Source organism: Nannobrachium achirus, assembly GCF_963921795.1.
Source record: "Nannobrachium achirus genome assembly, chromosome: 12".
Classification (NCBI taxonomy): domain Eukaryota; kingdom Metazoa; phylum Chordata; class Actinopteri; order Myctophiformes; family Myctophidae; genus Nannobrachium; species Nannobrachium achirus.
In genome coordinates this window covers 5,147,631-5,174,011 of record NC_137832.1, presented here as the reverse complement: position 1 = coordinate 5,174,011, position 26,381 = coordinate 5,147,631, and the positions used below count along the sequence as shown (strand labels likewise).

At 44.4% G+C, this 26,381-nt stretch overlaps 1 protein-coding gene across 1 annotated transcript in view; it reads right to left on the bottom strand.

Moving 5' to 3' along the window:
- The window catches only part of aebp1b (AE binding protein 1b), a 75,668-nt gene extending 49,832 nt beyond the window's left edge, over nt 1-25,836 (bottom strand). The window contains exons 1-9 of the mRNA XM_080739515.1: nt 25,487-25,836; nt 18,607-18,774; nt 17,392-17,457; nt 16,189-16,331; nt 14,475-14,757; nt 13,799-13,891; nt 10,406-10,468; nt 9,765-9,839; nt 64-135 (exon numbers count right to left, since the gene is read on the bottom strand). Of these exons, the coding sequence (XP_080595641.1) occupies nt 64-135; nt 9,765-9,839; nt 10,406-10,468; nt 13,799-13,891; nt 14,475-14,757; nt 16,189-16,331; nt 17,392-17,457; nt 18,607-18,774; nt 25,487-25,748 (1,225 nt within the window). The 5' untranslated portion in view covers nt 25,749-25,836. The remainder of the gene's footprint in view (nt 1-63; nt 136-9,764; nt 9,840-10,405; nt 10,469-13,798; nt 13,892-14,474; nt 14,758-16,188; nt 16,332-17,391; nt 17,458-18,606; nt 18,775-25,486) is intronic.
- Nucleotides 25,837-26,381: the final 545 nt, after the last annotated feature.

The following is a 26,381-nucleotide window of genomic DNA, read 5'->3' as shown; positions in this document are numbered from 1 at the left end:
ACTGAATATAAAATAAATACAAATAATGAATAATGAATGAAAAGGCCTTTGATCAGAACTAACTCTTTGGTTCTTTGAAGACTCGTGGTCTGTTCCTGGCTCGCTCCTCTGCCTCCTTCAACCTCTGAGCTCTCTCTGGGGAAAACAATTATTACAGTTAAATAGAACTAACCAAATAAAACAACTTATTGTAAAACTGACCAAATAGACAACTTATCTAAAACTCGTATATATTATTCATGGTGTTTACAATATATAGTTTTATTTTGTTTTGTTGCTTTTAACATACCATTACTTAGGACGTAAGCACAATTTTGTCCCAACAACATTTCGGTGCTTGTACTTGTATTTAAGTTAGTGACAAATAAAAGATTCTTGATGCTGTCTAACAAACATGTTGGCAGTTAAAGTGTGAGTCCCACTGGTTTAGATCATCCAACAGTCTGTATGCGCTGGTGGAAAGAAACTAAGTGGGTTACATTTACTTAAACATGATTATCAGGTTTTATGATTATACTAGGAGGAATATTCTTTTTCCAAAAAAGTGTACAGAAAGAGTTAAAAGTATGTTTTTATGTGGCCACACCCACCAGTTCATTAAGTATGCCTGGTTGTCATGGTGGGTGGTGACCCAGCTGAAGTTAGCCACACCCACAGTGTTGGGTGAATGGTAAAAAGGGGAGGGGATGATTATTTGATGTCAATCTATCTGTGTTTTTGGATTGGCACTTTTGACCCACAAGGTGGCAGCCTTGAGGAAGAAACCCAAAATACAAAGGGAATACATAATTGCTCATAACAACCACACCAGGTGGTCAACCTCCTAGACACATGGAAACCTGAAAAAGTACAAAACTATGGCACCGCCTCTTTAAGCACAATTTTGAGGTCCTTTTTACTTTACTTTAGTACCCATTCTTAAATATTTCTACTGCACAATATCTATCCATCCATCCATCCATCGTCAACCGCTTATCCGGAATCGGGACGCGGGGGAAACCGTTCCAACTGAGATTTCCACAGTTCCCTATCCTGAGCAACTTTCTCCACTCCCTCAGGGAGTATACCGAGGCGTTCCCAGGCCAGTTTGGAGATATAATCCTTCCATCTGGTCTTTGGTCTGCCACAGGGTCTCCTCCCAGTGGGACGTGCATTAAGGAGGTGCTCGGGGGGGCATCCATACTAGATCCCCGAACCACCTAAGCTGACATTTATGTCAAAAGAGCGCTGTACCCGAAGAGCTACCAGCATCATAAGGGACCTCCATCACCCCTCCCATGGCCTTTTTGACCTCCTGCCCTCCGGGAAGAGGTACAGGAGCATTAAGGCCAGTACCAGCAGGATGCGGGATAGCTTCTTCCCAAGCGTAGTGAGGACTGTCAATGCGCTGCGCCCCCTGCCTATCCCCCCCTCCCAGGCCAACTGACTTAAAGGTGTATTCAGTGATAATGAAAGTGGCCGGGGGTCATCTTGTCCCTTACTGGCCTTACAGCATGGAAATGTTTATTTTTTTATAGATTTTTTACACCATTATAATGTTCTCGTTTTGATCATTAGACCCAATCACTGAAAATCGCTAGGCCTACGTCTCCAGCTTCAGGATATGTATGATACTGATTTACTACGAGACTGTGGCATTTTATGGATTCAGTAGTTTACAATCTAGGCATTTAGCAGACGTTCTTAATTCAGAGCGACTGTGGTTCTCAAAACTTTTATTTTGACCATCATAACTAAACATCATAACATAACTACGGCCATACTCTACCCTGATTGGTCGAGGACTGGCTGGCCACCTCTGAAAACAGAATCTAGCTATATGCTCGTAACACGGCCATGGTGGAAGTCCTTATATGGTCAGCACACATTCTAGTGAGGAGAATGAATGGAAAATGTACCAATTATATTTTTATTTGAATGAAATACAATCACCGAAATACCTTTTAAATTGTTTGGCTTGTGATGGTCTGGACACTTTTAAAATGCACAACAGCACTTTACTGTGCTGGAGACGTTTTAGAGAATTGCACCATGGCAGCTTTACCTACAATATAGGAGTGTTTTGGTAACTTTTTAAGATGGATTAAGTTTTGGATAAATTGCTCGTTTCATATTATATATATACTTCTTCCTAAATGTCGTGTATGCTGTTTTAGTTTTAGGACCTTTTATGTTTTTAGACAGGCTTGATGTTTTTATGTTGCACTGCAAGGGACTGAGGGGGAACGTTACTTCATTTTCTTTATGTATGCATGTATATGAAGGAAGAGACAACTAAAGTGATTCTGATTCTGAAAATTCCATGTTTGACACGATGACCGGACAATATCAGAAACACATAAAGAAATAGCCCTGAATGACCAACAGGTCTCTAACTCTAGAGTGTACAATTGGAACCGAATCTGGTTCCATTTGTACACTCTCAGAGTTACGGTGGTTCTTGCAAATAAAACATTTGAACCACTACTACTAGTGGACTCCTAATGTGCCATACACTGCGTCGTAGTAAATCAGTGTCATACATATTGTGAAGAAAACTTGGAGATCCAGTAACTGGGCCTTATGATCAAAATAAGAACATTATAATGTTGTGTATAAAACAGAACATCTAAACTTTTTCCACAGACAAGGCCGAGTCTTTCCCACGGACACGTTTGTGGAAGACCCCGGCTGCTAACATAACAACAGCAAACAGAGCGAGCGCCCGGCCCTACAGGACCAGATGGCAGTAAGATGTGTTTGAGTCTCTCTCTGGGGCAGACATCAATCACTCTGCTGCTGTGTTGACACGCTGAATGGAAGACAGACCACATGAGGACTGCTAGCCAACGCAGCGGCACGGCAACGACTCTGTGAACGCAGTCACTGACAGTGGTGTAAAGCAGGGGTTCCTAAACTTTTTTTGTCTCAGGGCACCCCATGAATATCTTTTTTTTAATCCGAGGCACCCCTACATTATAATTTTCACTCCCCGCACCTTATATTTATAGCATATCGTCGTTGTCAGGTGGAAACCTTGTATGTCCAAAACTGTTCGTTTTGTATTTATCATCTATAAAATGTACTAAACTAGTGAAAACAGCAGATCTACAGCACACACAACGCCTCGCATTGTGTGCTGTAGATCGTCTGTTTTCACTAGTTTTGTGCGACAGTCTTGTATGATGAAGCAGGACTTTGCTTTACAAAAAGACGTACACATTTGAAACTTGGAGATACGAGGTTTTTACCCGACAATGACACTATTTTAGTGATTATGTTGCGAGGAAAATGTTGAGATAACAGCCATTTTGGTTAGAACTGACTGAAAATGACTTTGTACTTCAAGTTTAAAATGATACTAAATATTTTTTCAAGTCTCCAAATGAATTCCAATTCCAAATATCATCAAATGATCTCGCGGCACCCCTGGACTGCCGCCACGGCACCCCGGGGTGCCCCGTCACCCACTTTGAAAACCCCTGATGTAAAGTAAAGTAACTATAATGACTTTAGTTTGTACCCTATCGATTACTCACACCATGGAGACTTGAGTTTGTGGATATTTTGTAGTTTTTCTCGCATTCCTAAGACAATAATTAGAGCAGGCTCTTTGTGTCTCCATAGGGAACCACTGCTTTTTCCACCATAGCAGCTTGTAGATCGACTCTAGAAGCTTGCAGATCGGCAATTTTCATCAAAGCCATTTGTTGTAGTGGGAAGAAAGAGCGGACCAAGTGCAAAGAGCCAAAGGTCAAGTTTACTATTGAGGTTCTATGGAGGTATGTTCTTTGTAAAGTAAAGCCCTGCTTCATCAAACAAAACTGTCGACACAAAACTAGTGAAAATAGCATGATGCTTGTAGATTGGCTATTTTCACTATTTTGAATCATTTTTAAAACGTCGGGTCGGTCGCGTATGGTCGGGTTTGGGAAGAATTTGAGAACTATCACAGAGTAAAAGTAATAAAATAATAAATATAGAAAAAAGCATACATTTTAGGCCCTACCCTACCCTAAATGTCGGGTCGGGTTCGGGTATGGTCAGGTTGGGGCAGAATTTGAGAACTAAAGCCCCTTTTCCACTGGCCCAACACCACACCACTCCACTCCACACCACACCGCCCACTTGTGCCAAGCTTTCCACTACAAGGACCTGGGTAGAGTGGTGTGAAAGTGGTACTAAACGTGGTGCTAAAAAGTATCCAATCTAGAGAAGGAAAATGTAGATATTTTATACGGTGCGGTGTGTGTGGTGTAGTGTGGTGTGGTGCTAAAGCTGCAGTCGAAAAGGGGCTTAACACACACCACTGAGGAGAGAGAAACACAATGTCATGCATGTACTTTCATATTGAAAGATCACAGTTGGATCGTAGCTGCTGTGACAGAAAGATTTAACCTTGAGTTCTAAGGCTGTTTAACCCCCCTCCCCTCTCTGTTGAAGCGTGGATGAAGTATAGGCTCTGTTGACACTGGTCTTGACAACGTCACATATATCATTATTTGGCTCTAAAAGCCTGGTGTGAACCATGCGGCTAACCTCACTGAGGAGAGGAGAGGAGAGGAGAGGAGAGGAGAGGAGAGGAGAGGAGAGGAGAGGAGAGGAGAGGAGAGGAGAGGAGAGGAGAGACACGTGGCAAACAGAAAACCAAAGCTCTGGCTGTGATGTGAATACTTCAGATGTTTTTACACCCAGAGGTCTCCAGACACCAGCGTTCACCATCTACCATGATGTCTCCTTCACACCGCCCCCTAGTGGCCCGGATCAACCACACATTAAACACTTTTCGCCGGAGAGTTCCGACTTTCGGACGTTCAGCGTTCCGAATTTTAATTTGGGTTAATGATTTTCAGAAGAGTTTTGTAGTTAAACCAGACCTTTCTGACAAAGATTATTATTTTTTTCTTTTTTGCTATTTATTAGTCATGCCATGGAGACTTGAGTTCAATAATAGTGTTTTGTATTTGTTGCATTCCTAAGACAAAAATTTGATTATAGTAAATGTACCCCCATTGTTTCCCCATCCAGGGCCTTGTATTTGGGTCCCCATCCGGAATCAATGGGGGTAAATTTACTATTATCTTTAATCTATAATTGTTTTTGTGTGTTAGGAATGTGACAACAATAAAAAAATAAAATACTATTGAACTCAAGTCTCCATGGTGTGAGTAATCAATAGAAAAAAGGTCATTTTGGTGGTGAACTACTCCTTTAAAGTTAAAGGGATATTTCACTTTCAAAAAAACTTTGGGTAATTTTATCGTCTAATCAGGCTTTTATGAACACCCTGAACAGTTTTTAATTTGCTTGATTCAATATTTAGATATTTGATGTAAATGTTACCAAGCCCCCCAGGCCCAGGGCCTCTCCCCATACACACCCATTGTAACTTCAAACTTCATTTTAACCATGATAGATTCATTAAAAAACACCCATTATCTTGTGACTCAGGCTGTTTTTTCCATAACTTTTTTCATTTATTTTTAATAATTACTTTTTTTATTATTTTTTTTTCATTTTCCCAAATAATTATTAAAAAAATTAAAAAAGTTATCGAAAAAACACGGCCTGCTCACGTATTAGGAGGGTAGTATGAGTCACCAGAAAAGATAATGGGTGTTTTTAATGAATCTATCATGGTTAAAATGGAGTTTGTAGTTACAATGGGTGTGTGTGTGAAGAGTGCCCATAAGGTTGAACACCCTGTTGAAAGTGGAATATCCCTTTAAGGCATAAGAGCTGGTACTTATAAGACAATCAAAATAGAGCCCTTAATGTTCAACAAGCCTCTTTTCTCCAGCCAACATATAAACCAGGGGTCTTCAACAGGGGGTCCTCAGAGTTACTACAGGGGGTCCTCATAGTTACTACAGGGGGTCCTCAGAGTTACTACAGGGGGTCCTCCAAATCTTTGCGTGATAGCAACCTTTTTTTTCTCCTTTTTTTATATTAACCACTTGCCCATATTGGGAGAACTTTAGCCAAAAATAGCAGAATAGCGAAAATAGCTGATCTACAAGCTCACAACGCCTTACAGGGCGAGGCGTTGTGAGCTTGTGGATCAGCTATTTTCGGCATGAGGTTTGGTGTAGAGGAAAAGAGCAGACTAAGTACAGAGTAAAAGGTCAAGTTTATTAAGTATTGACGGTTCAAGTGGTTAAATATCTGAAAACACAAATTGTCATGAATCCAAAATACACTGATGATTGTGCTGTCAAACAATGAAACTATATGGAATCTATGATAAGGTTGCGGGTGCTTCATCTCTCTCTCAACTAAGGGGTCCTTGGCCTGAAAACGTTGAAGACCCCTGGATTACAGTGATTTATTCTGCTTTTAGAGGATGACCTTTTGTCCTCGCTGCAGAAGACTACCCTCTCCACACATGCACATACACACACATGCACATACACGCACACGTGTGCGCGCGCACACACACACACACACACACACACACACACACACACACACACACACACACACACACACACACACACACACACACACACACACACACACACACACACACACACACACACACACACACACACAGGCCCACTCTACCACAGTCATGTTTGCATAAGCGGTGTTGCCAGAGTTTGCGAGAGATATAAGCAACCAGGTCAATGAAAAACAAGCCAAAAAGAAACGACAGATACAGTTAGACCACAGGAGCACTTTGAACCTGAACTTATGCATCGGATTTGAAAATAGCCGATCTGCAAGTTCACAAAGTGTCCTGATGCAACGCGTTGTGAGCTTGTAGATCGCCTATTTTTAGAAACACATTTTGAAAAAAACTTTGCAAGTTTAATCTCTTTAAAAATATATTTGAACAAAACAATGTCACGGTCCGTGACTCGTTCTGTCTCCCTGCAGTGTTTTCTTGTATTTGTTGTCTTCGAGTTATTGTATTCTCACATTGTTGTAATGAATATGATTCTGTCTGCATTATTATGTTCTGAGCCAATGTGGCGTTCAGGTTCAGCTGCCTTCTAGTTAGTGTTTTACTTTTCAAGTTGTGTTCCTTTTATTCTAGCTGAAGTAACGTTGCATTAATCCTTGTTTCCTTGTTGGGTTTTGCATTAAACTCCTGTACCTTGGTGTCCTCTGTAGTTACTGCTCTGTAGTTATTGTTTCCCCTCTTGTCTCACGTCTCTATGATTGTTAGTTTCCTTTCCTCCACCTGTGTAGTGTTAGTCTCCAGCCTATCCCTGCGTTGATTGTCAGTTGTGCTCACCTGTGTCTAGTAGTCTATTTATATGCCCTTGTGGTCATCCCTAGTGTTGTAGCCAGGGACGTGCTGGCCATTGGGAAAAGCGGGACAACTCCCGAACGGCCGGTTCATTCCTGGCCGGTCCAGGCCGGCCATTAGGAAAAAAATTAAAAATAAAATGTCAGCCTTCGTTCCATTTTGGGGGCTGGGCGGCCAACAAAGTAAATTGTCACTGTCGGGCAGAAACCTCGTATCTCCAAGTTTCAAATTTGTAAATAGAGAGAGATCTCTCTATAGCGCGCAATGAGGGCCTCTCCAACTCTTTTTCCCGGGCTGAATCAGGGGCCCAACATGTCCCTGCCTGTTCCACTGTTTTGTGGTGAATAAACCACCTTGCATTGGAGCTGCCCTGCATGTGTCTGTCTCATCCTCTGTCTGGGTCCTACACCTCTGACTATATCCTGACAAACAAGTGGTACGGTACGGGGGTCCCTGGCGAATAATATTTGGGGGTGGACAAATATATTAATTTGGGGGTCCTTGACATGCAAATGTTTGAGAACCACTGGTTTAAACAACATTTAGGAAGCAATACTTACAACATTTAGGAAGCAATACTTTAGAAACAAAACCCACTACCAATATTTAGAAGCAACTTTACAGAAAAAAAACAAGCCCAAGGTTGCTTATAATAAGCAGATCTGGCAACAGTGGTAGTGAGTCGACACACATCTGTGTCTCCTTACCAGAGTAATCTGATACTCCTGACAGAGTAGAGGAAAGTATAAGTAATCTTTAACAGAGTAATCTGATACTCCTGACAGCAGAGTAGAGGAAAGTAACTAAGTACATTTAATTAAGTACTGTACTTAAGTATTTCTGAGCGGTGCTCCTGGAACTAAGCTCCAACGTTTGGCTTCGTCCGGTACCCAAAAAATGTCTGGGCCCTGAAATGTGGCCTACATCTGGCCTAGATATGGCCTACATCTGGCCTACAGCTGGCCTAGATATGGCCTACATCTGGCCTAGATATGGCCTACATCTGGCCTAGATATGGCCTACATCCTGCCTAGATATCATCCGGCCTAGATATGGCCTACATCCGGCCTAGATATGGCCTACATCCGGCCTAGATATGGCCTACATCTGGCCTAGATATGGCCTACATCTGGCCTAGATATGGCCTACATCAGGCCTAGATATGGCCTACATCTGGCCTACATCTGGTCTAGATATGACCTAGATATGGCCTACATCTGGCCTAGATATGGCCTACATCTGGCCTAGATATGGCCTAGATGTGGCCTACATCTGGCCTAGATATGGCCTACATCTGGCCTAGATATGGCCTACATCTGGCCTAGATATGGCCTACATCTGGCCTAGATATGGCCTAGATGTGGCCTACATCTGGCCTAGATATGGCCTACATCTGGCCTAGATATGGCCTACATCTGGCCTACATCTTGGCACAAAAGGCTCAAAGTTTATCGTATGCCCAGGGTTCCATTTGTCCAAGTTTCACAGGACGCGCTGTGATTGGCCAGCGGGACGCTTAATGAAATGAACTCATAAATAGCATTGCTCACTTCACACTAGGTGTGATTTTTACTTTACTGGAGTACTTCCAATCTTCAGTACTTTTATTTCTACTCCATTACATCTCAGAAGCAAATATTATACTTTTTACTCCACTACAATTGTTTGATAACTTTTGTAGATTTATGTCCCCAGTAAAACGAGGAACAGTTTAAAAATACACAGTTATTAACGTTTGAATTATTTTATCTTCTACTTGAAATTAAGGGCTTTGCACACAGGACCGTTGCGTTTCGTTCCGTTTGCTGCATGATTAAAACACATTGTATTTGGTGTGCAAGGCTGTGAGGAATCCATGCTGCGGATCCCAAGAGGAGTCATAAAAGGAGTCGATGAGTTTTTACCGCATGCGACAAGACGCACGAATCGAACTGGGTTCGATCGGGAAAAAAACGCACGGCCGCAGCCACCTGCCGCATGGCAAATTCGGAGCTGGTCATATAGAGAATAATTGTTTTCTTTAAAAAATCACACCCAATGTGAAGTGAGCGGTGGTCGTGCTTGCATAACGTCTTCAATTGGTAATTGGTGATGTAATACAGGCTACACACACACAAACATTGATATGGCAAAACGCTGAGGAAAAAGACTAGGATATAGGTCTAGGATGTAATTGGTGATGTAATATGGCTACACACACACACACATATTGCTATGGCAAAACGCTGAGGAAAACACATTGCTATGGCACAACGCTGAGGAAAAGTGGCTAAAGACACACGCACAGCCACTCTATGGAGCGGTTTACCACCGCTCAAAAAAATGGAATCGTCCGTTTTTTCCGTGCGAGAAAAACGTGTCTGTGTGCAAAGGGCTTTAGTTAATACACAACTTGTATATTTTCAAATTCAAATAATTCTGAAAACACACAAATCCTCCTTGTAACAACATCTTTTTAGATGTTGTGGTTCCGTGACCTAAAACACATGAAGCATAGAAGCCATGATGACGTCATGACGTCTCATCTCACCTCTCTCGTCCCTCTCTGTTTTTGCCTGTCGTTCTTTCTCCAGTCTCTGTCTCTCCTCCTCATCTTCTTTCCTCCCTGCGGAAACCATCCATCAATCAATCAATCAATCAATCAATCAATGGGGATTAGCCAAAAGAAGAATCTCAACCACATGAACTAGTGCTGTAATATATCAGTATCGTATCGTTATCAATAGCAGTATCGCAAAAGGCAAGATATGGGTGATGCGTCGGCCATATCGTTGCATTTTGCTACACTTTGAAAAGTGTGGGACTGGGAACCCAATAGCAATTCAAATCTAGAGTGATATTGACTTGGTATTATGCTGCTTTTTGAATAATGCTTAGTTTTCACTTAAAATATTAAATATGAAATGTGTACGGTAATATCGTATATCGTATCGATATTGAAAAATGTTGTCCATATAGCCCTAACATGAAGCCCTGATCTGATCACATATGGCTGAAACTGCAAGTTGCAAAATGCAAGTGCACGACTCGTCACAAGTTGTGAGCTTGCAGATAGGCTGAGTAGATCTAGTGAAAATGATCCTGTGCGTGTGTGTGTGTGTGTGTGTGTGTGTGTGTGTGTGTGTGTGTGTGTGTGTGTGTGTGTGTGTGTGCACGCGCGCACATACGTACTCTGCTCATAGTCATAGTCATCATACCAGGTGTTCTCATCAGGAGGAGGGGGCGTGGCCATGTCTGGAGAAAAGAACACAACACATGATGAGTCACTGCTCACAACCATGAGTCATGGAACCAAAGAGACCCGTTAGGGTCTATTTGGTTCCATAAGAGTTAAATAAACACTGATGATTCTACAGTGTAGATTGTGAGTCCCAGAGATCAGAATGGTATCAAATGGGGGTCCCTGGGCTGATGCAATCAGACTGGGGGTCCTTGATATTAAAATGGTAGAGAATCGCTGCCATGGCTGTACAAATCTCTTATGGGGGTCCATGGGCAATGTGGGGGTCGTTGACCTGAAAGAGTTTGAGACCCACTTTACTTTACTTTATTCGTTTATTTAGACAGGACAGTGCCAGTTCATGAACACAGACAGAAATATTGATGTGTTGCACAAGAACATAAACACAAGATCTCAGTGTAAACCAGCAGGAGTTAGCTAAGGATAATTCCATCCGTTGTCCTCAGGACATAAAACTAAAAACAAACAAATGCTTTGTGCAAGAGTCATGGAAGTTAAAAACAACACTGAAAAGACTAACCTGGACGATTAATTCCCTAAAAAATCTGCCCTTTACATACTTATGTGAGTGTTTTAGCCACTGATTCAACTGCCCTTTGAAAGCACCATATGTGGGGATCTCTCTAATAGCGGGAGGGAGGTGCTTCCAGTATTGGCATCCATAGAGAGTACGTTTTGACTAAAGGTAGTCTTTCTGAAATCAATTTCACAGTCTCCCCTGGATACTGATCTGGTACCACGTCCATGTTCCTCCACTTATGGATGAATTCCATAAGAGGAGGGGGAGCCAGCCCATCAAGGCATTTAGGCTATATATTAAACAAGCATTTCTAAAGTCACTAAAGTTTTCTAAGCTCACTGGTTTAGATCACCCCAAAGTCTACTCACCAACAGTCATGTACGGTATGGTGGAAAGTAAGTAGGCTACAATGCCATTTTTAGGTCCTTTTTACTTAACTTGAGCAGGCCTACTTCCATTCTTCAATACTTCTACTGCTCTATACCTCAAATGTAGGCAAATATGGTACTTTTGACTCCACTTTAATTATTTATTTGAAAACTTTACTAGTTTGTAGATTTAAATTATTACTAGTACACAACATACATTAACCCATTAAAGGCCTTCATGCTGTATCCAGCCAATCTACAAACATAGCCTACAACCCGTCGCATCACAACATACAGCATTGTCGTGAGCTTGCAGATCTGCTATTTTCAAAAGATTGACGAATCCTTTCAACGTTTTGAAAGAACATGTGAAATGGGACATTCAGCATAGAGTACTTTTAGTTTTGTCATTTTAATATTTTGAGTACCGCTACGTCTCCCATCACTGACAAATGCATACTGTAAAAAAAAAAGGGGGGGGGGAAATAAAAACGTATTTGTCCTTTGGAGTTTTCTTTGGCCTGAGACGACGCAGGCTTGCATAACACCAGATAAAGATATCTACTTTGGATGCTAATAACTAAACTCCTCTGATCAGAATCAGATGGGGTCTTTTCTTTCGTAACATCTTGAGCGCGACCGAGGAGCATTCCTTCCGAATGGCAAACATCAGCGGCGAAAATGAAAAATTAGACCGGTCTGCAAAAGTAAAACGGAAAAACACGCATGCACACGCACGCACGCACGCACGCACGCACGCACGCACGCACGCACGCACGCACGCACGCACGCACGCACGCACGCACGCACACACACACACACACACACACACACACACACACACACACACACACACACACACACACACACACACACACACACACACACACACACACACACACACACACACACACACACACACAATCAAAGTTAGGTGACTCATGCATGCACTCCTCAAACACTCTGCCCCCCCCCCCCCCCCCCCCTCCTCAAACGCTCTGCCCCCCCCCCCCCCCCCCCCCCAGATCTCTCTCTCTCTCTCTGCAGACGTTTAGGGAGATTATAGGTCTTGAACTCATCCAAGCTGTCCAAATAACGCTCCAACAACGCGTTAGCGCCGCCTCCATTCTTCCAGCGACCGTGGCCCCGACGGACGACCGCTGTTTAGCCGAGCGGCGTACATAAACTCTGCCGTCGCATGCAGCAGCAGTGTCACTAAATGTACGGCAGTTAAATGTTTTAATTCACATTTACAAGAAGTTATACGCTTATTATAACAGGGTTTAGGTTGCCCTGATGACAGGGGGGGAGGGGGGGGGGGGGTTAAATTATGCTCTCAGAGTGAAACCGCGACGGCTGTCTGTGTTGACGGTGTGTGGGAGCAGGCTCAGCCACGCTAGTTAAAAACTAGGGCAGCTTAGCTCATAGAAACATTTACTGTGTTCCATGTGCTGCTGCTGAAGTGATTAAATATGAACTCTACTCGTACAGTTCCACCCTCAGATGGATATTTCATTATGCACAGTAGCGTACAGTATGAGTCTATAGGGAAAACAGCTTTTAGCAGTTGTTAATGACGGGGTGCCGCGATTCTTTCCCCCACGAAAACATGGAAGAAACCAAAAATACACAGGGAAGACATATTTGCATATTATAGCCACGCCTGGGGTTCTATTAGAGTAATGTTGACTCCATAGACACATTACAAAACATTATAAGCACGCCTGGGGGTCAATTAGAGTAATGTTAACTCCATAGATGCATACAAAACAGAAAAAGTAGAAAACTATGCCACAGAAGCAGAAGTGATGTAATTTACCCATCCTATAACAAGCAGTGATGTCATTTAACCATCCTATAACAACTAGCAGCTGTGATGTAATTTACCCATCCTATAACAACAAGGAGCTGTGATGTAATCGACTCTATTCACGCCCCGCCCACTCAGCAAATTTCACAGCAACTTCCTGGTCAGCTTTGAAGGGGAAACCCTGCTAAAAGCCCATAGAGTTAACACATAAATCGCTGGACTTAAAGCCAACAAATCATTATTTCGAACGGTAAAGTAAATTATAATGCTTTTTGCCTTTTTTTGCCATTATCTTGTGTTCTTGATCATGCTAGCCGTACTATTCTGAAATTGCATTACATTTGGGATTTCTGTGTTAACTCTATGGGCTTTGAGCAGGGTTTCCCCTTCAAAGCGTGACGTCAGCACCAGGAAGTTGCTGAGTCGGCGGGGCGTGAATAGGGTGCATTTACCCATCCTATAACAACTAGGAGCAGTGATGTCATTTACCCATCCTATAACAACTAGGAGCAGTGAGCAGCCAATGGATTCTACGGCGCTCGGGGAGCAGGTTCAGAGTGCCTGTTATGGTTTCTATTATAACATTACATTACATTATTATTATTAGTATAGAGTAGTTACTTACCTGTTACAGTCTCTATTTCTATTTCAGGGCTGACCTCTTTGACCTCTGTGACCTCTTTACCGTCGGGAAAGGGAAGGTTTTCTGGCACTTCATCTACAGGAATGGAGAGAACAGATTGATTGATTGATTGATTGATTGATTGATTCATTGATTGATTCATTGATTGATTGATTGCGGCAGGAAGGAGCCTATATCCTGTTTCTGTAGGGTGTTATACATACATTTGGCGTCCCAGTAATCTCCTAACATGGCGTTATACGTACATTTGGCGTCCCAGTAATCTCCTAACATGGCGTTATACGTACATTTGGCGTCCCAGTAATCTCCTAACATGGTGTCATACGCACATTTGGCGTCCCAGTAATCTGCTAACATGGAGTCATACGCACATTTGGCGTCCCAGTAATCTCTAACATGGAGTCATACGCACATTTGGCGTCCCAGTAATCTCTAACATGGAGTCATACATACATTTGGCGTCCCAGTAATCTCTAACATGGAGTCATACGCACATTTGGCGTCCCAGTAATCTCTAACATGGAGTCATACGTACATTTGGCATCCCAGTAATCTCTAACATGGCGTCATACATACATTTGGCGTCCCAGTAATCTCTAACATGGCGTCATACGTACATTTGGCGTCCCAGTAATCTCTAACATGGCGTCATACGTACATTTGGCGTCCCAGTATTCTCCATCGTCCGTGTCGGCCTTCCCGTCCACCTCGGGGGCCGGCGGCGTGGGCTCCACCCCCCTCCAGTAGTCGTCGTAGTCGGTGGCTCCCGGGGCCGGGGGGGAGCTGGGCGGGGGGGAGCTGGGCGGGGGCTCCGTGCTCTTCTGCTGGTCGTAATAGTCGTCGTAGCTGGGGGCGTCGGTCACGGGGGCGGCGGGCCGTGGCCCCTCCCCCTCCGGGGTCCAGTTGTAGTCATCGTAGGGGGGGGCCTCGGTGTCCGGGGCCTGGGGGGGGGGGGGGGGCGAATTAAAACTAACCAAATTAGAAGAAAACAACTAAAACGAAAGGCCTGTCCATACTCTCTCCGAAAACGAACCTTTTGTCGGAAAGGTCCGGTTCTTTTTTTTTTTTTACCTATAATTTTTATCCCACGATTTTGTAACCCATTTTTTCACCCAGTGCCAGTTGCCTAAGCTTTGTAATCCTGGGCTCTGCTCTCCCTCTGCTGCGCCTGGGGAGACAACGGACTGACCTCATGCTTCCTTCAATGCATGAGTAGTCCAAGTTGTTTCTTTTCACCTGACAGGAGGGATTTCCCTGGTATGGACGTAGCGCGTGGAAGGAACACGTTATTCCAACCAGTTCCTTTCCCCTCCATCAGGCGCCCCGGCTGGCCAGGGGGAGGCAGTATAGAGACCAGGATTACTGCATGTTTTTGTGAGGGGTATCTACCCTAGGAGACACGGGGAGAACATGCAAACTCCACACAGAAAGGCCCTATCGCCAACCCCACCTAGGGTGTGAGCGCTGATGATGTGGAGGTGTATAGCTACCAATGTTTTATCTTATAATTAGCGCATTCTCACAATGACATCATAAGCATATTAACTAATATTTTAAGATGACTTTTTAAAGTGACAGTACCCCTTTAGATGACAGTCCTACTTTAAGGAGAATGTTCTGTGCAATAGCAATATTTCTAGAGCTTTTACATGAAAATGGGATTTTGGAAAGAAAACTGGACTGAGGAGCCAGGAGTGGATAATTGGTGAGCATATGTCACAGAATTCGCCCAAAGCAGCCTCAGGAGGGAGCATGGGCTAAGCCCCCAATGTAGTAGAAACCTAGCCTCGCAACAGCCAGACTCTCCGAGTCCCAGGGGAGAGTCTGGGAGTCCTCCATAGACAACGCTTTACAATGACGTAGTTACTCACTTTGACTGACAGGTCCAGTCCGTAGTCATCAGCGCATCAAAACATCGTCGGCAGAACAGCAAATACGTCTTTTCCAGACAGAAATTCCAAAGGTGCAAACTGTTGTTAATTTTTAAGTTATGAGATGCCGTTCATTTCAGATAAGATTTCGCTTAATACAGCTTTTATTTGCGATTTGTAAACTCACGTCAGGGCATGGGGGCCGCCATGTTTGTTTTCAAAATGTGAGAGCTGCGGCAGCCACTCGACCAATCAGGAGTAGTGTGAGGCGGGTCGCTCCAAATGCAGCCATTTGATTGGAAATTGAGAACCTAAGTTCTCATAAAGAGACTCGATGGGAGGGACACCCAGAGAAAGGAAGCACATTGGTGATACTCGGGATGGCCGTGCGAGGCTAGTAGAAACCTAGATCCACCCCTGGTATGGAATGGCCTTTAGCTAAAACTAAAAAACTCAAACTGTTCTAACCTTGGTGGGTGGAGGTGTGGTGGAGGTTCTAACCTTGGTGGGTGGAGGTGTGGTGGAGGTGGATCTGGGCGGAGCCTCTGTTGGTGACTCATAGTCGTAGCCCTTCCAGTAGTCGTCGTCCGCCCCCGGCTGAGGCCCCGCCCCTTCCTCCTCCTCTGGCTTCCAGTAGTCATCCTCTGTACACGATAAAGAGGAGACAGAGAATGTTGGAGAGGCAGGGGCTGACATTTAGAAAAGGGCCTTCTGGTGAAAATATTGAAAATAGCAGACCTCCAAGACCTCACGCGTCGCGCTGAGACGCGGTGTGAGCTTGGTCGTCGGCTATTTCCGGTGCTTGATACCACACTGAACTAAGGGTTATCAAGTCAATACTGGAGATGTGGCGTAACGGCATGGATTTCTACACAGAGAGGGCAGAGAGGGAGAGTTTGGACAAGGCAATTCTCTTTAATTCTGCCTTCAGGCTTCAGGTATGGCATGGAAAGGGGGCATTTGCATTTCTTTCACCATAGTAAAAACTACATTCATGGTCTGGAGAGGGCACTTTTTACAGACGGATAAAAGGGCAGCGGCTCAAGCCCCCTTTGATGTCTATGTGTATACGTGCCTGGAGGCGGAGGATTAGTGTCGATTCCGTCGACTAAAACTACAACGAAAGATGTTTGTCGACTGCCCTTTCTTCGCTGACGAAAACAGAATAAAAACTAAGCAACGGTGGCTAAAACTATAAGACCAATATATTGACAATTTCCTCATTAAATAAGAACTAGACTGTTAGGGAGGGACCAGTGGAGAAGAGATCCATTAGAAATAAAAGACAAGTAATTTTATGTTTGGTTGCGCTCAGTCGTTGCACTCTGAAAATAGCAGATCTGCTTATAGATCGGCTATTTGTTTGATATTTGCTGATACATGAAATATTTTCAAATATGAAGTCTATTGAAATGTATTTTATTTTCATTTTTTTCAAATTGATTAGAACCACATATGGGTCAAAACATAACAGTAATTGGTGGATCTGGAATCTGGATCGAACCCAAAAATCTGGCATGGGTCGAGCTCTAATACAATATAGCCTACATCACTGTAACTCACGCAAGATCATCACTGCAGAACACTGGAGTGTGCGTGTGTGCGTGACATGTGCATGTCTTTGTGTGTGTGTGTGTGTGTGTGTGTGTGTGTGTGTGTGTGTGTGTGTGTGTGTGTGTGTGTGTGTGTGTGTGTGTCACTCACCACCACCCTCAGGGTAAGGGTAGTCTGGATAGGGCTCAGGTTCAGTGGGGGGTTCCGTGGGGGGCTCTGAAGAGACAGACAGACAGACAGACAGACAGACAGACAGACAGACAGACAGACAGACAGACAGACAGACAGACAGAAGGTCAGTAGCAGAGTGGCTCAGAGCCTCTCCCTGAAGAAGGTTTTTATCTGTGGTAGTAGGAGGTGTAGTGGAAGTGGGTGGTGGTTCTACCGATGGATGGAGCCCTAAACAAGGGTAGCTCGATAACCCGATAACAGATTGATTGAGTAACTGGTATCAATAAGCTTTGGGCTTATCAAGCCTGTTATCGAACATAGCGGCCCATGATGTCATGTTTAAACAATCAAGACAAGAGGCGATCAAGAAATGTTTACAGTACTATTCATAATATAAAGCCATTTAACTCTTATTGCACACTAATGAATAATTGTTTTAATGATGATATTTAATGATTATATTTGTTACTTTTGTCAGTTGTCATCTTCATAGATGGTGGTCAGCCACAAAGTCACAGTCACAACAACTGGCCATTAAAAAATATACCAGTTCTGTTCTGAATTTGCCATCTCACATCTTTCCACAAAACATTAGAAAACACTCAATAGTGGGCTGCAGGGGCGTCACACCAAATTCTGGGCCCTGGGTACAAGGATTCACTGCGGGCCCCCCATGAATGTTAACTATTGAAAAATAGCAGATATACAAGCTCACAGCGCGGCACCGAGTGCCGCGCTGCGAGCTTGTAGATCTGCTATTTTTGGAAAATCGTGAAAATGTGTGCAAGAAACCTATGTCAAGGACCCCCAAGATGATATGTATTTGGCCACGGACCCCGATCTCAAAATATTTAGTTCCAGGGACCCCCAGAAGCAAAATTTGAGTTCGAAATGTTCGCTTAAAAAAATACATATATTCAAAGATTTTCACACATTTTCACAACTTTTCAAAAATAGCAGATCTACAAGCTCGCAGCGCGGCACTCGGTGCCGCGCTGCGAGCTTGTATATCTGCTATTTTTCAATAGACAAAGTTATTAGGGCCCCTCTCCACCTTGGGCCCCAGTAACTCAGTCCCACTTTCCTACCCCTTGTGACGCCCCTGGTGGGCTGGATAAAAGCCCAGCTCAATAAGCAGGATCGATGAGGTGCTCATTATCAATAGAAATTAACAAGCTCCGTCACTAATCCTACCTGTGGTGGTGGGAGGTGAGGTGGTGGTCCTCGTCTTCTCCTTGTTCTTCTTGTTCTTCTTGTCGGTCTTGGGCTTCTTGGTGGCGTTGGGGTCTTTGGGCTCTTTGTTCTTCTTCTTGTCCTTCTTCTTCTTCTTGCCTTCTTCCTCCGGCGCTCTCCTCACCCTGCCTGGGAGACAGAGGAGACACGTTGAAGCCCCTATCAGAGTCGGCACCACGGTGATAAGCTATCCACCGCGGTGTAGTCTTTTTAAGTCATAAAACTACAACATTACGTCATTACTCGCAGTGAAGAGATATCCACCACGAGTCCCGACACATCTCTCTGTTTTTACTTTCAGACAGAACGGCCCATCACCCCGTTCACTGATTGGTCGATCTAGACCAGTCAGTCACGGTGAATAGGACTTCACCGTGACTGACTATGATGGCCTCCACTTATTTTCTCACTTTAGGTGGATAGCTTTACACCTAACATTTGCGGTGATATGCTCTTCACCTTGGACTCTGATAGGGGCTTAAGACGATTCTCAACACCCGTTCCTGTCTGTACTCCCGAGTCCCGTCCTCGCCAACTTGTGAACGTCATCAGTCGGTGACCAAGTACAATTTACAATTTAAACATTTAGCAGACTCTCTGAATCCAGAGCGACTTACAATAATTAAGGTAATATCGTCAATACATCAAATGCATAGAAATAGTAATCTAAGAAACAGGACAGAATGACAAAATACTGTTCCAATCTAGCCTTGCATTAAGATATCCCTACCGAGACTTCCGCAACAACAAGGCTTCCAACTTAATCGCAAACAGTTGGCAGAACTACTCCGATGTCCTATATTTCGCATTTGTGCATGCGTAGAGCCGCTATTCCAGTTTTGCCGACCATCCAGCAGGGGTGTATGACAATGTCTGTAAGACTCTCCTACCGTCGCCCCAACCTCACAATGCGGAAGTCTCGGTGAGATGTCTTAATGTAAGGCTAGTTCCAATCCTCAAGTTGGCATCTGACCAAGTAGAGACCAAATACTTGTGAACTTGATCAACACCGATCCTCCCACTTTACCAAGTCTACTATGGAGCCGACTTTCAGAGACTTTTCACAGCAAATTACCCATAATGCCTTTCACCGCAACGCAGCATGAAAATGAGAAGTGTCTGGTCTGGCTGCGTTCATTCCTACTTCATTATAATGCTCATTATGATATTCACTATTTCAGTATAATGCTCATTATAATATTCTCTATTTCATTCCTACTTCATTACTAGTAAGACGCCTCAGGGCGACATGCGGCCAACTCTTGACCATCTGGCCAACAATGTGATGTCAGAACATGCCCATATATGGGCATTACCAAATGGGCATTCCCAGATATGCCCTTGATATTGATGACATTGGGACAGGGATCTCCATATTGGGCATAAAACGGACAAGGACGTAATTCATTTGCAAGTGTGATCTGGGAATGCCATGTTCTGACATCACATTGTCGACTATATATGGGCATAAAATATATGGGCATAAAAGGGACATCAAGCCAGAGCGTGATGTCAGAGCGGCAAACCCATTCTGTTAAGTGTGGTTGCCCTGAACAGTGACATCAGAGCATGATGTCAGAGCGACAAACCCATAGAACCATAGACTGTAAAAATCTGTACTGACTGACTGACAGACAGAGACGGAGACAAGCTGCGTCATTTCTCACGGTATACTGCGACCTTCGGTCGCAATAATGCTCGTTATAATATTCACTATTTCATTCCTACTTCATTATAATGCTCATTATAATATTCATTTCCGTCTACTCACTCTGAGCCCCCTTTCCACCAAAACAACTTTGGTTCTAGAACTGGTTGCGTTCTAGATTCATGGAACCTTGGTGCTTACACGGAACCGTTTGGTTCCAGTTCAGAACCAACTGTCAGGGCTCTGAAGCAGTTCATTTTCAGTGGAAATATAATTAGGTGGGAAAAAAGAAGTGAACCGGTTCAACCCCTGTGGAAAAGGCCCCTCTGTGTCTCAGAGGAGGGCTGTGGACAGTTCACAAACCTGCCTAGCAGTGACCAAAGTCAGGTCTACTAGTAGACATTTGGCGGTTTATGAGATTGGCTCCGGAAAAACAGACAATCAGACAATCAGACAGGCAGTCAGACAGACACTCCTACAGAGCTTTATCTTAATAAAACATACATCTTTTTTATAACATTATTGATGAGTTTTCCAGCACGGGGGTAAATAAACATAATCGCTTTTTCTTTTTTTTAAACAAATGGAACAGTGGGTCCATGTGGTTAATAATGATCAGCTTCTTCCACTAGTCCATTCCAGTGCAGTGAATGTAGGCTGGAATCAGCACGCACACACACACACACACACACACACACACACACGCACGCACACGCACACGCACACGCACACACACACACACACACACACACACACACACACACACTCAATGGAAAAGTCTGGAAGATCACTCTCTCCACAGCTGTCGGGCAGAAACCTTGTATCTCCACATTCAAACTTTTGATTGTTTCTCCTGTCATAAATGAACGCCCATACATGGTCGCAGAGCAGCGTCGCACAAAAGTTCAGCGGAAATAGCCGATCTACGAGCTCACGCCGCTTGGTATCGCGACGTGTTGTGAGCTTGTAGATCTGTCTAAATGATAACTACTTTACTGTGAAAAGTGACATACAAGCTTTTACTGTGAAAAGTGACATACTAGCCTTCTAGCAGACTGTGACGTCTGGTGAAAGACTGTGTTTCCATTGCAGAGTGTGTGTGTGTGTGTGTGTGTGTGTGTGTGTGTGTGTGTGTGTGTGTGTGTGTGTGTGTGCGTGCGTGCGTGCGTGCGTGCGTGCGTGCGTGCGTTTCTGTGACCCGTGCCAACCTCCCTCCCCTCACCTGTTGGCCCCCAGATGTGGCAGCGTATAGACCAGGGGCGTCAATTGGGTATGGCAGGGGTATGCAGCTGCCTTTTAAATATAAATCCATGAATGTCTCTTTGTCTATCTGTGCTGGTTATTATGTTGTTAAATTACAGCAAAATTTTACAAAATGGTAATAACAAGGTATTATAATTATATTCTCCACACTTGTATTCTCCCCATCTTGACAGAATGGTTTATTCCCAGGTTCCACAGGTCAGCTGCACAGGTGCAATGCATTATTGTGGCAGGTTTACTAACATGTCAAGTTTAGCTGCACTTGAACAACCATTCTAGGCTGCCATATCCAGCCCAAGAAACTGGGAAAAAATACTTCTTAAAATAAATGTATCATGCCTGTTGCTAAAGTATAGACAACATTCCTGGCCGATTGCAGGAGGGAGGCCCCGCCCCCAAGTCGAAAGAGAACTTCCGGGTTCTCTCTGTCAGGCATGCATATAAACGTGTTGCCAAGTCAATTTATTTACCTAAACTATCTTGTTTTTTTGCTTATTTATATTGCAAGAGTTGGCTTGTTTCGCTTATTTCTCTCACAAATTTTGGCAACACTGCCCAGCGCTGCAGTAAAAGATTATGACAATGAACTGAAAGGGTTAAACCAACGGAGTTTTTTTTTTCCAGCTGTCAGCTAGATGGTGCGGTGCGGTCATGGTCTCTTGATATGCAAGCCACCGCTATCTTCGATGTTTTTATTCTATCTACACCAGTTAATAGTATTGATGACATCCTTAACATATCCTAAACTCAGCAAACTCCCCAGAGAAGCAGCACGACTCACAACAACAACAACAACAACAACAACAACAACAACAACAAGGTAAAACTCTCATGCTAGCTAATTAGCATTGTTAGCTACGATCTTTTACTGTATGGTGACTACTACTCTTGTTACAACTAAGTAAAAGTTATTTTCACTTGTGACAACACAACATTGATTATAATTGAAATAAAAGCTCTTCGCTGTTGTGTTGTATCTGTGAATGCAATTGTTTTCTGTCTTTCAGACCTGTACTGTACGTCCATGCAGGACCAATGAAGCCAGATGTGAGGGTCGAGATCTCCTCATCATATTTATTGCAATAAAATATTTATACACACTTTTCTTTGACTTGTCCATGCCTTTTTTTTTAACTGTTGAGGGTTTCAAATGTTGTACTGTATATTGTGTTATTGAGATAAGGAATGTTCCCAATGATGCTTTGAAGGAATGCTTTTAAACACTTGTCATTTTCAATTAATCCAGTTTGTTTTTGTATCTATTAAAGCCAAATGTATTCATTGTTTTGACGTGACAGTTTAGGATTTAATGATTAAATGAGCATTAAATATGAATGGATATTTATATTGCCTTGATTAGGATTAAATCGATGATTTACAGTGATATAGTGAAATGAACACAGCATAGGATGCACATAATAGGTGGGCTAATGTGTATTATGTCTATTCTGGAGTGGGTTGAGTTGTTGACAGGCCTATTTGTAAAAACATTAATGCATATCACACAACACAAGCCAACTGTGACTTCATGGTGACATCCCAGAAGAGTGGAGAATGGAGAAGATGACGTTTGACATGATCAACCAGCGTTCTGCAGTTGGAGGGAGTACAGCATTGTGTAAAAAGCTATGTCGCATTGTGACATTTTATATATATATACAGGGTATAAAGCTTTTGAAACAATTTAAATAGCGTTATTTTTTAAGAAGTTTGCATATGAAAAAAGGTAGTTTCATGACAGTACACTAGTACAAGGTCAACTAAAAGCATACGCCCAAGAAAGCCTATGGCATTGTTTCAATTGAGATCTCTTTTTTTTCCCTCCAACTCATAACATTGAATGACGGCAGAACGGGTGTGTATCGTCACAACTCATTTATTTATCAGCAGAGTGGATGAGTGTTGCCATTAAGTGACATTGTTAACATAAGTTACAAAGTAAAATTACAAAGTAAAACAATCCCGTCTCATTAGTTAAGAGGAGAATCAGATCAGATGAACGTAAACAGGAAATCGCGCTATGATCAAGCCCAAAAAAGGGCTTCCGGTCGGAAGTAGGGGGCGTGGCCAGGCATGTTGTCTATATGGCAACATGACTGGTGTCTTGCACGCACGCCTTCCCATGTTGCCATACCTTAGCTTTTTCTGAACGGACGCCACTGGTATAGACACACAGGTCAACATCTGGACTGACTAATCCTTTCTGGTCTTGTCAGAGAATGAATGAGTGTGTGTCTGACCTAGGCCACTCTAACCTCTCGTATGGCATGATGTCATGAATGCTGTATATGACTTGAATTGAGCTGAGTTTCATGAGTCACTCAGATGAGTCAATGTAAAAACCCTAAAATCTGCTAAGTAAATGTGTTTGTGTGTGTGTGTGTGTGTGTGTGTGTGTGTGTGTGTGTGTGTGTGTGTGTGTTGTGTGTGAGTGTGTGTGTACGTGTGTATGAGTGTGTTTCTCTCTCTCCCCCTCTACCTCTCTCTCATACAACAAAATGTACTGTACTTACAAACATTAAATCCAGAACATCATGTAAATAATGACACTCTAACACAGGGGTCTTCAACGTTTTCAGCCCACAGACCCCTTAGTTGAGAGAAAGGAAGCAGGGACCCCCACAACCTTTTCATAGATTCCATATAGTTTGAGACAGGAGTAACTGGAGGTTAAAGATGGCGGCGGATTCTGTGCTGCTGCGCAGATTGGGAGTTACGTGTGGGAGAGGGAGTTACTTGTGTCGAATGGGAGTTACTTGTGTGGGAAAGGTCTTCGATAGTGTTGGGAGAGAGAGAGAACCAGCGGCTCGCCGCTCCACTCGCATCCGTCTTTGGGTTTGGGGTCTCGGCCGCGGACTGCCTCCAGGTACCCCTGCCCTGGCGAGGGCAGGGGATATGGGGATATATAGAGAGTAGAGAACCAGGGGCACGGGGCGGCAGCCGTTCCACTACTATCCGACTTTGGAGCATCGGAGTGGGACGGCTGAGTGGCACGTATCGCGGACCACCTCCGCCCTCCGGGGACACCTGGCGGTATCGCGGAGCTCCGGGTACCCCCTGGCGGCGCCGCGCTACACCCTGTGTAGCCGTAAAAAAGACCCTTCTAACGGGGTGGCTCACGGACGGCGCCCGGGGACCATCGCTCCGGGGGACGCAAATGTGGTCGCGCCGCTGCGGAGGACCGCCGCCTCTGCAGCCCACTTCGGATAGGAGTGGAACGGCGGCCGTCCCGTGTCCCTGGTTCTCTCTCTATATATCCGCATGTCCCCCTGTTATATAGCCAGGGGTCCCTGGAGGTGGTCCACGGCACGCGTGCCACTCGTCGCCGACACTAAAACTAACCCCCTAACTCTATCCCTAACCCTAAACTTAACCTCAGTAACCGTACCTCAGTAACTAACCTGCCGACGCTAGTCGGAACAGCGGCCCGTCGGGATAGTGAGCGGACCCCCGGTAAAATGAGCCCCCGACCCCCGTCCAAAATTCGCTGCGCATTAAGTAGTGTAATTACGGTAGAAACTGCGAGAGTGGGAGTGGGAGCCGAACGGCGAGCTGCTGGCTATAGGCTCGTGGCAGCTTTTCCCACGCCCATCACGCTACGCCCATTCGAAGACCCATCTGCGCCCATCTGCGCAGCAGACTGACTCCAGTTACTCATACTTGTATAGTTTAATCGTTTGACAGCACAATCATCAGTGTATTTTGGATTCATGTCAATTCGTGTTTTCAGATATTTAACCACTTGAACCGCAAAACTTGGACGCTTTTTTATATAAGTGCTTAATATAAAAAAGTCACAAAGATTTGGAGGACCTCCTGTAGTAACTCTGAGGACCCCCTAGGTGTCCCGGACCCCCTCTTGAAGACCCCTGGTTTACATCAACCAACCAACCAAACACCTTCCTCATGTCATGTGTGTCCTGTCTTTACCTGCCAGGGGGGAAGCCCCCTCCACCTCCTCCTCCTTTACCAGGAGAGAGTCTGCGTCCAGCCACGATCCATCACCTCCGGCCGGGACGTCCTGAGCCACCGCGTCCCCCTCCTCCTCTCCCTGGTGGGGGTCTCTGGCTCCGGCCTCTCCCTGAGCCCCTCCAGCCTGCAGCGAGGAGAGCAGCCCCCCGGGGGCGCTGTGCCCTCCTCTGGGCAACAGCAGCACGGTGCAGCACAGCAGGGCCAGCAGGACAGTCCTCATCCTGCACTGAGATCTGATATCTGATCTCCAAACCCAACCCGACCCAATCCAACGCAGACCACTGCCGTCTCTGCCGCTGCTGCTTTTGTTCCAAACCAGGGTTTTTGTTTTTTCCCCTCTCTCTCTCTCTCTCTCTCTCTCTCTCTCTCTCTCTCTCTCAATTCAATCTATCTTGGCTGCTGACTGTGGCTGCAGCTGTTACAGATCACCAATCCAGTGTCAGGTCCCACTTTACTCCGTAGTAGTAGTAGTAGTAGAAGAAGTAGTTCTTGTAGTTGTAGTAGTAGTAATTGTTGTAGAAGTTGTAATAGTAGTAGTAGTTCTGCTTCAGCTCTTCTTGCTGTAGAGGGTCTGTAGAGTCAGTCGTTGCAGAACAGACAGAGGTCTGTAGAGGGTCTGTAGAGAGTCAGTCGTTGCTGCTTGCTGCCATGTGCGTCCACACCTCTTCTCTTCTCTTCTCTCCTGCAGGGAGGCTCTGTCTGTCTGGGAGCTTCACTTCAGCGCTGTGCTGTGTGTGCAGAGAGACCCGATAAGCCACAGCCTTCTGCTGGGAGACCCAGACACATGCAAGACTTCAGGCAAGACACGCGTGCACGCACGCACGCACTCACACACACAGGGCCAGACAGACAG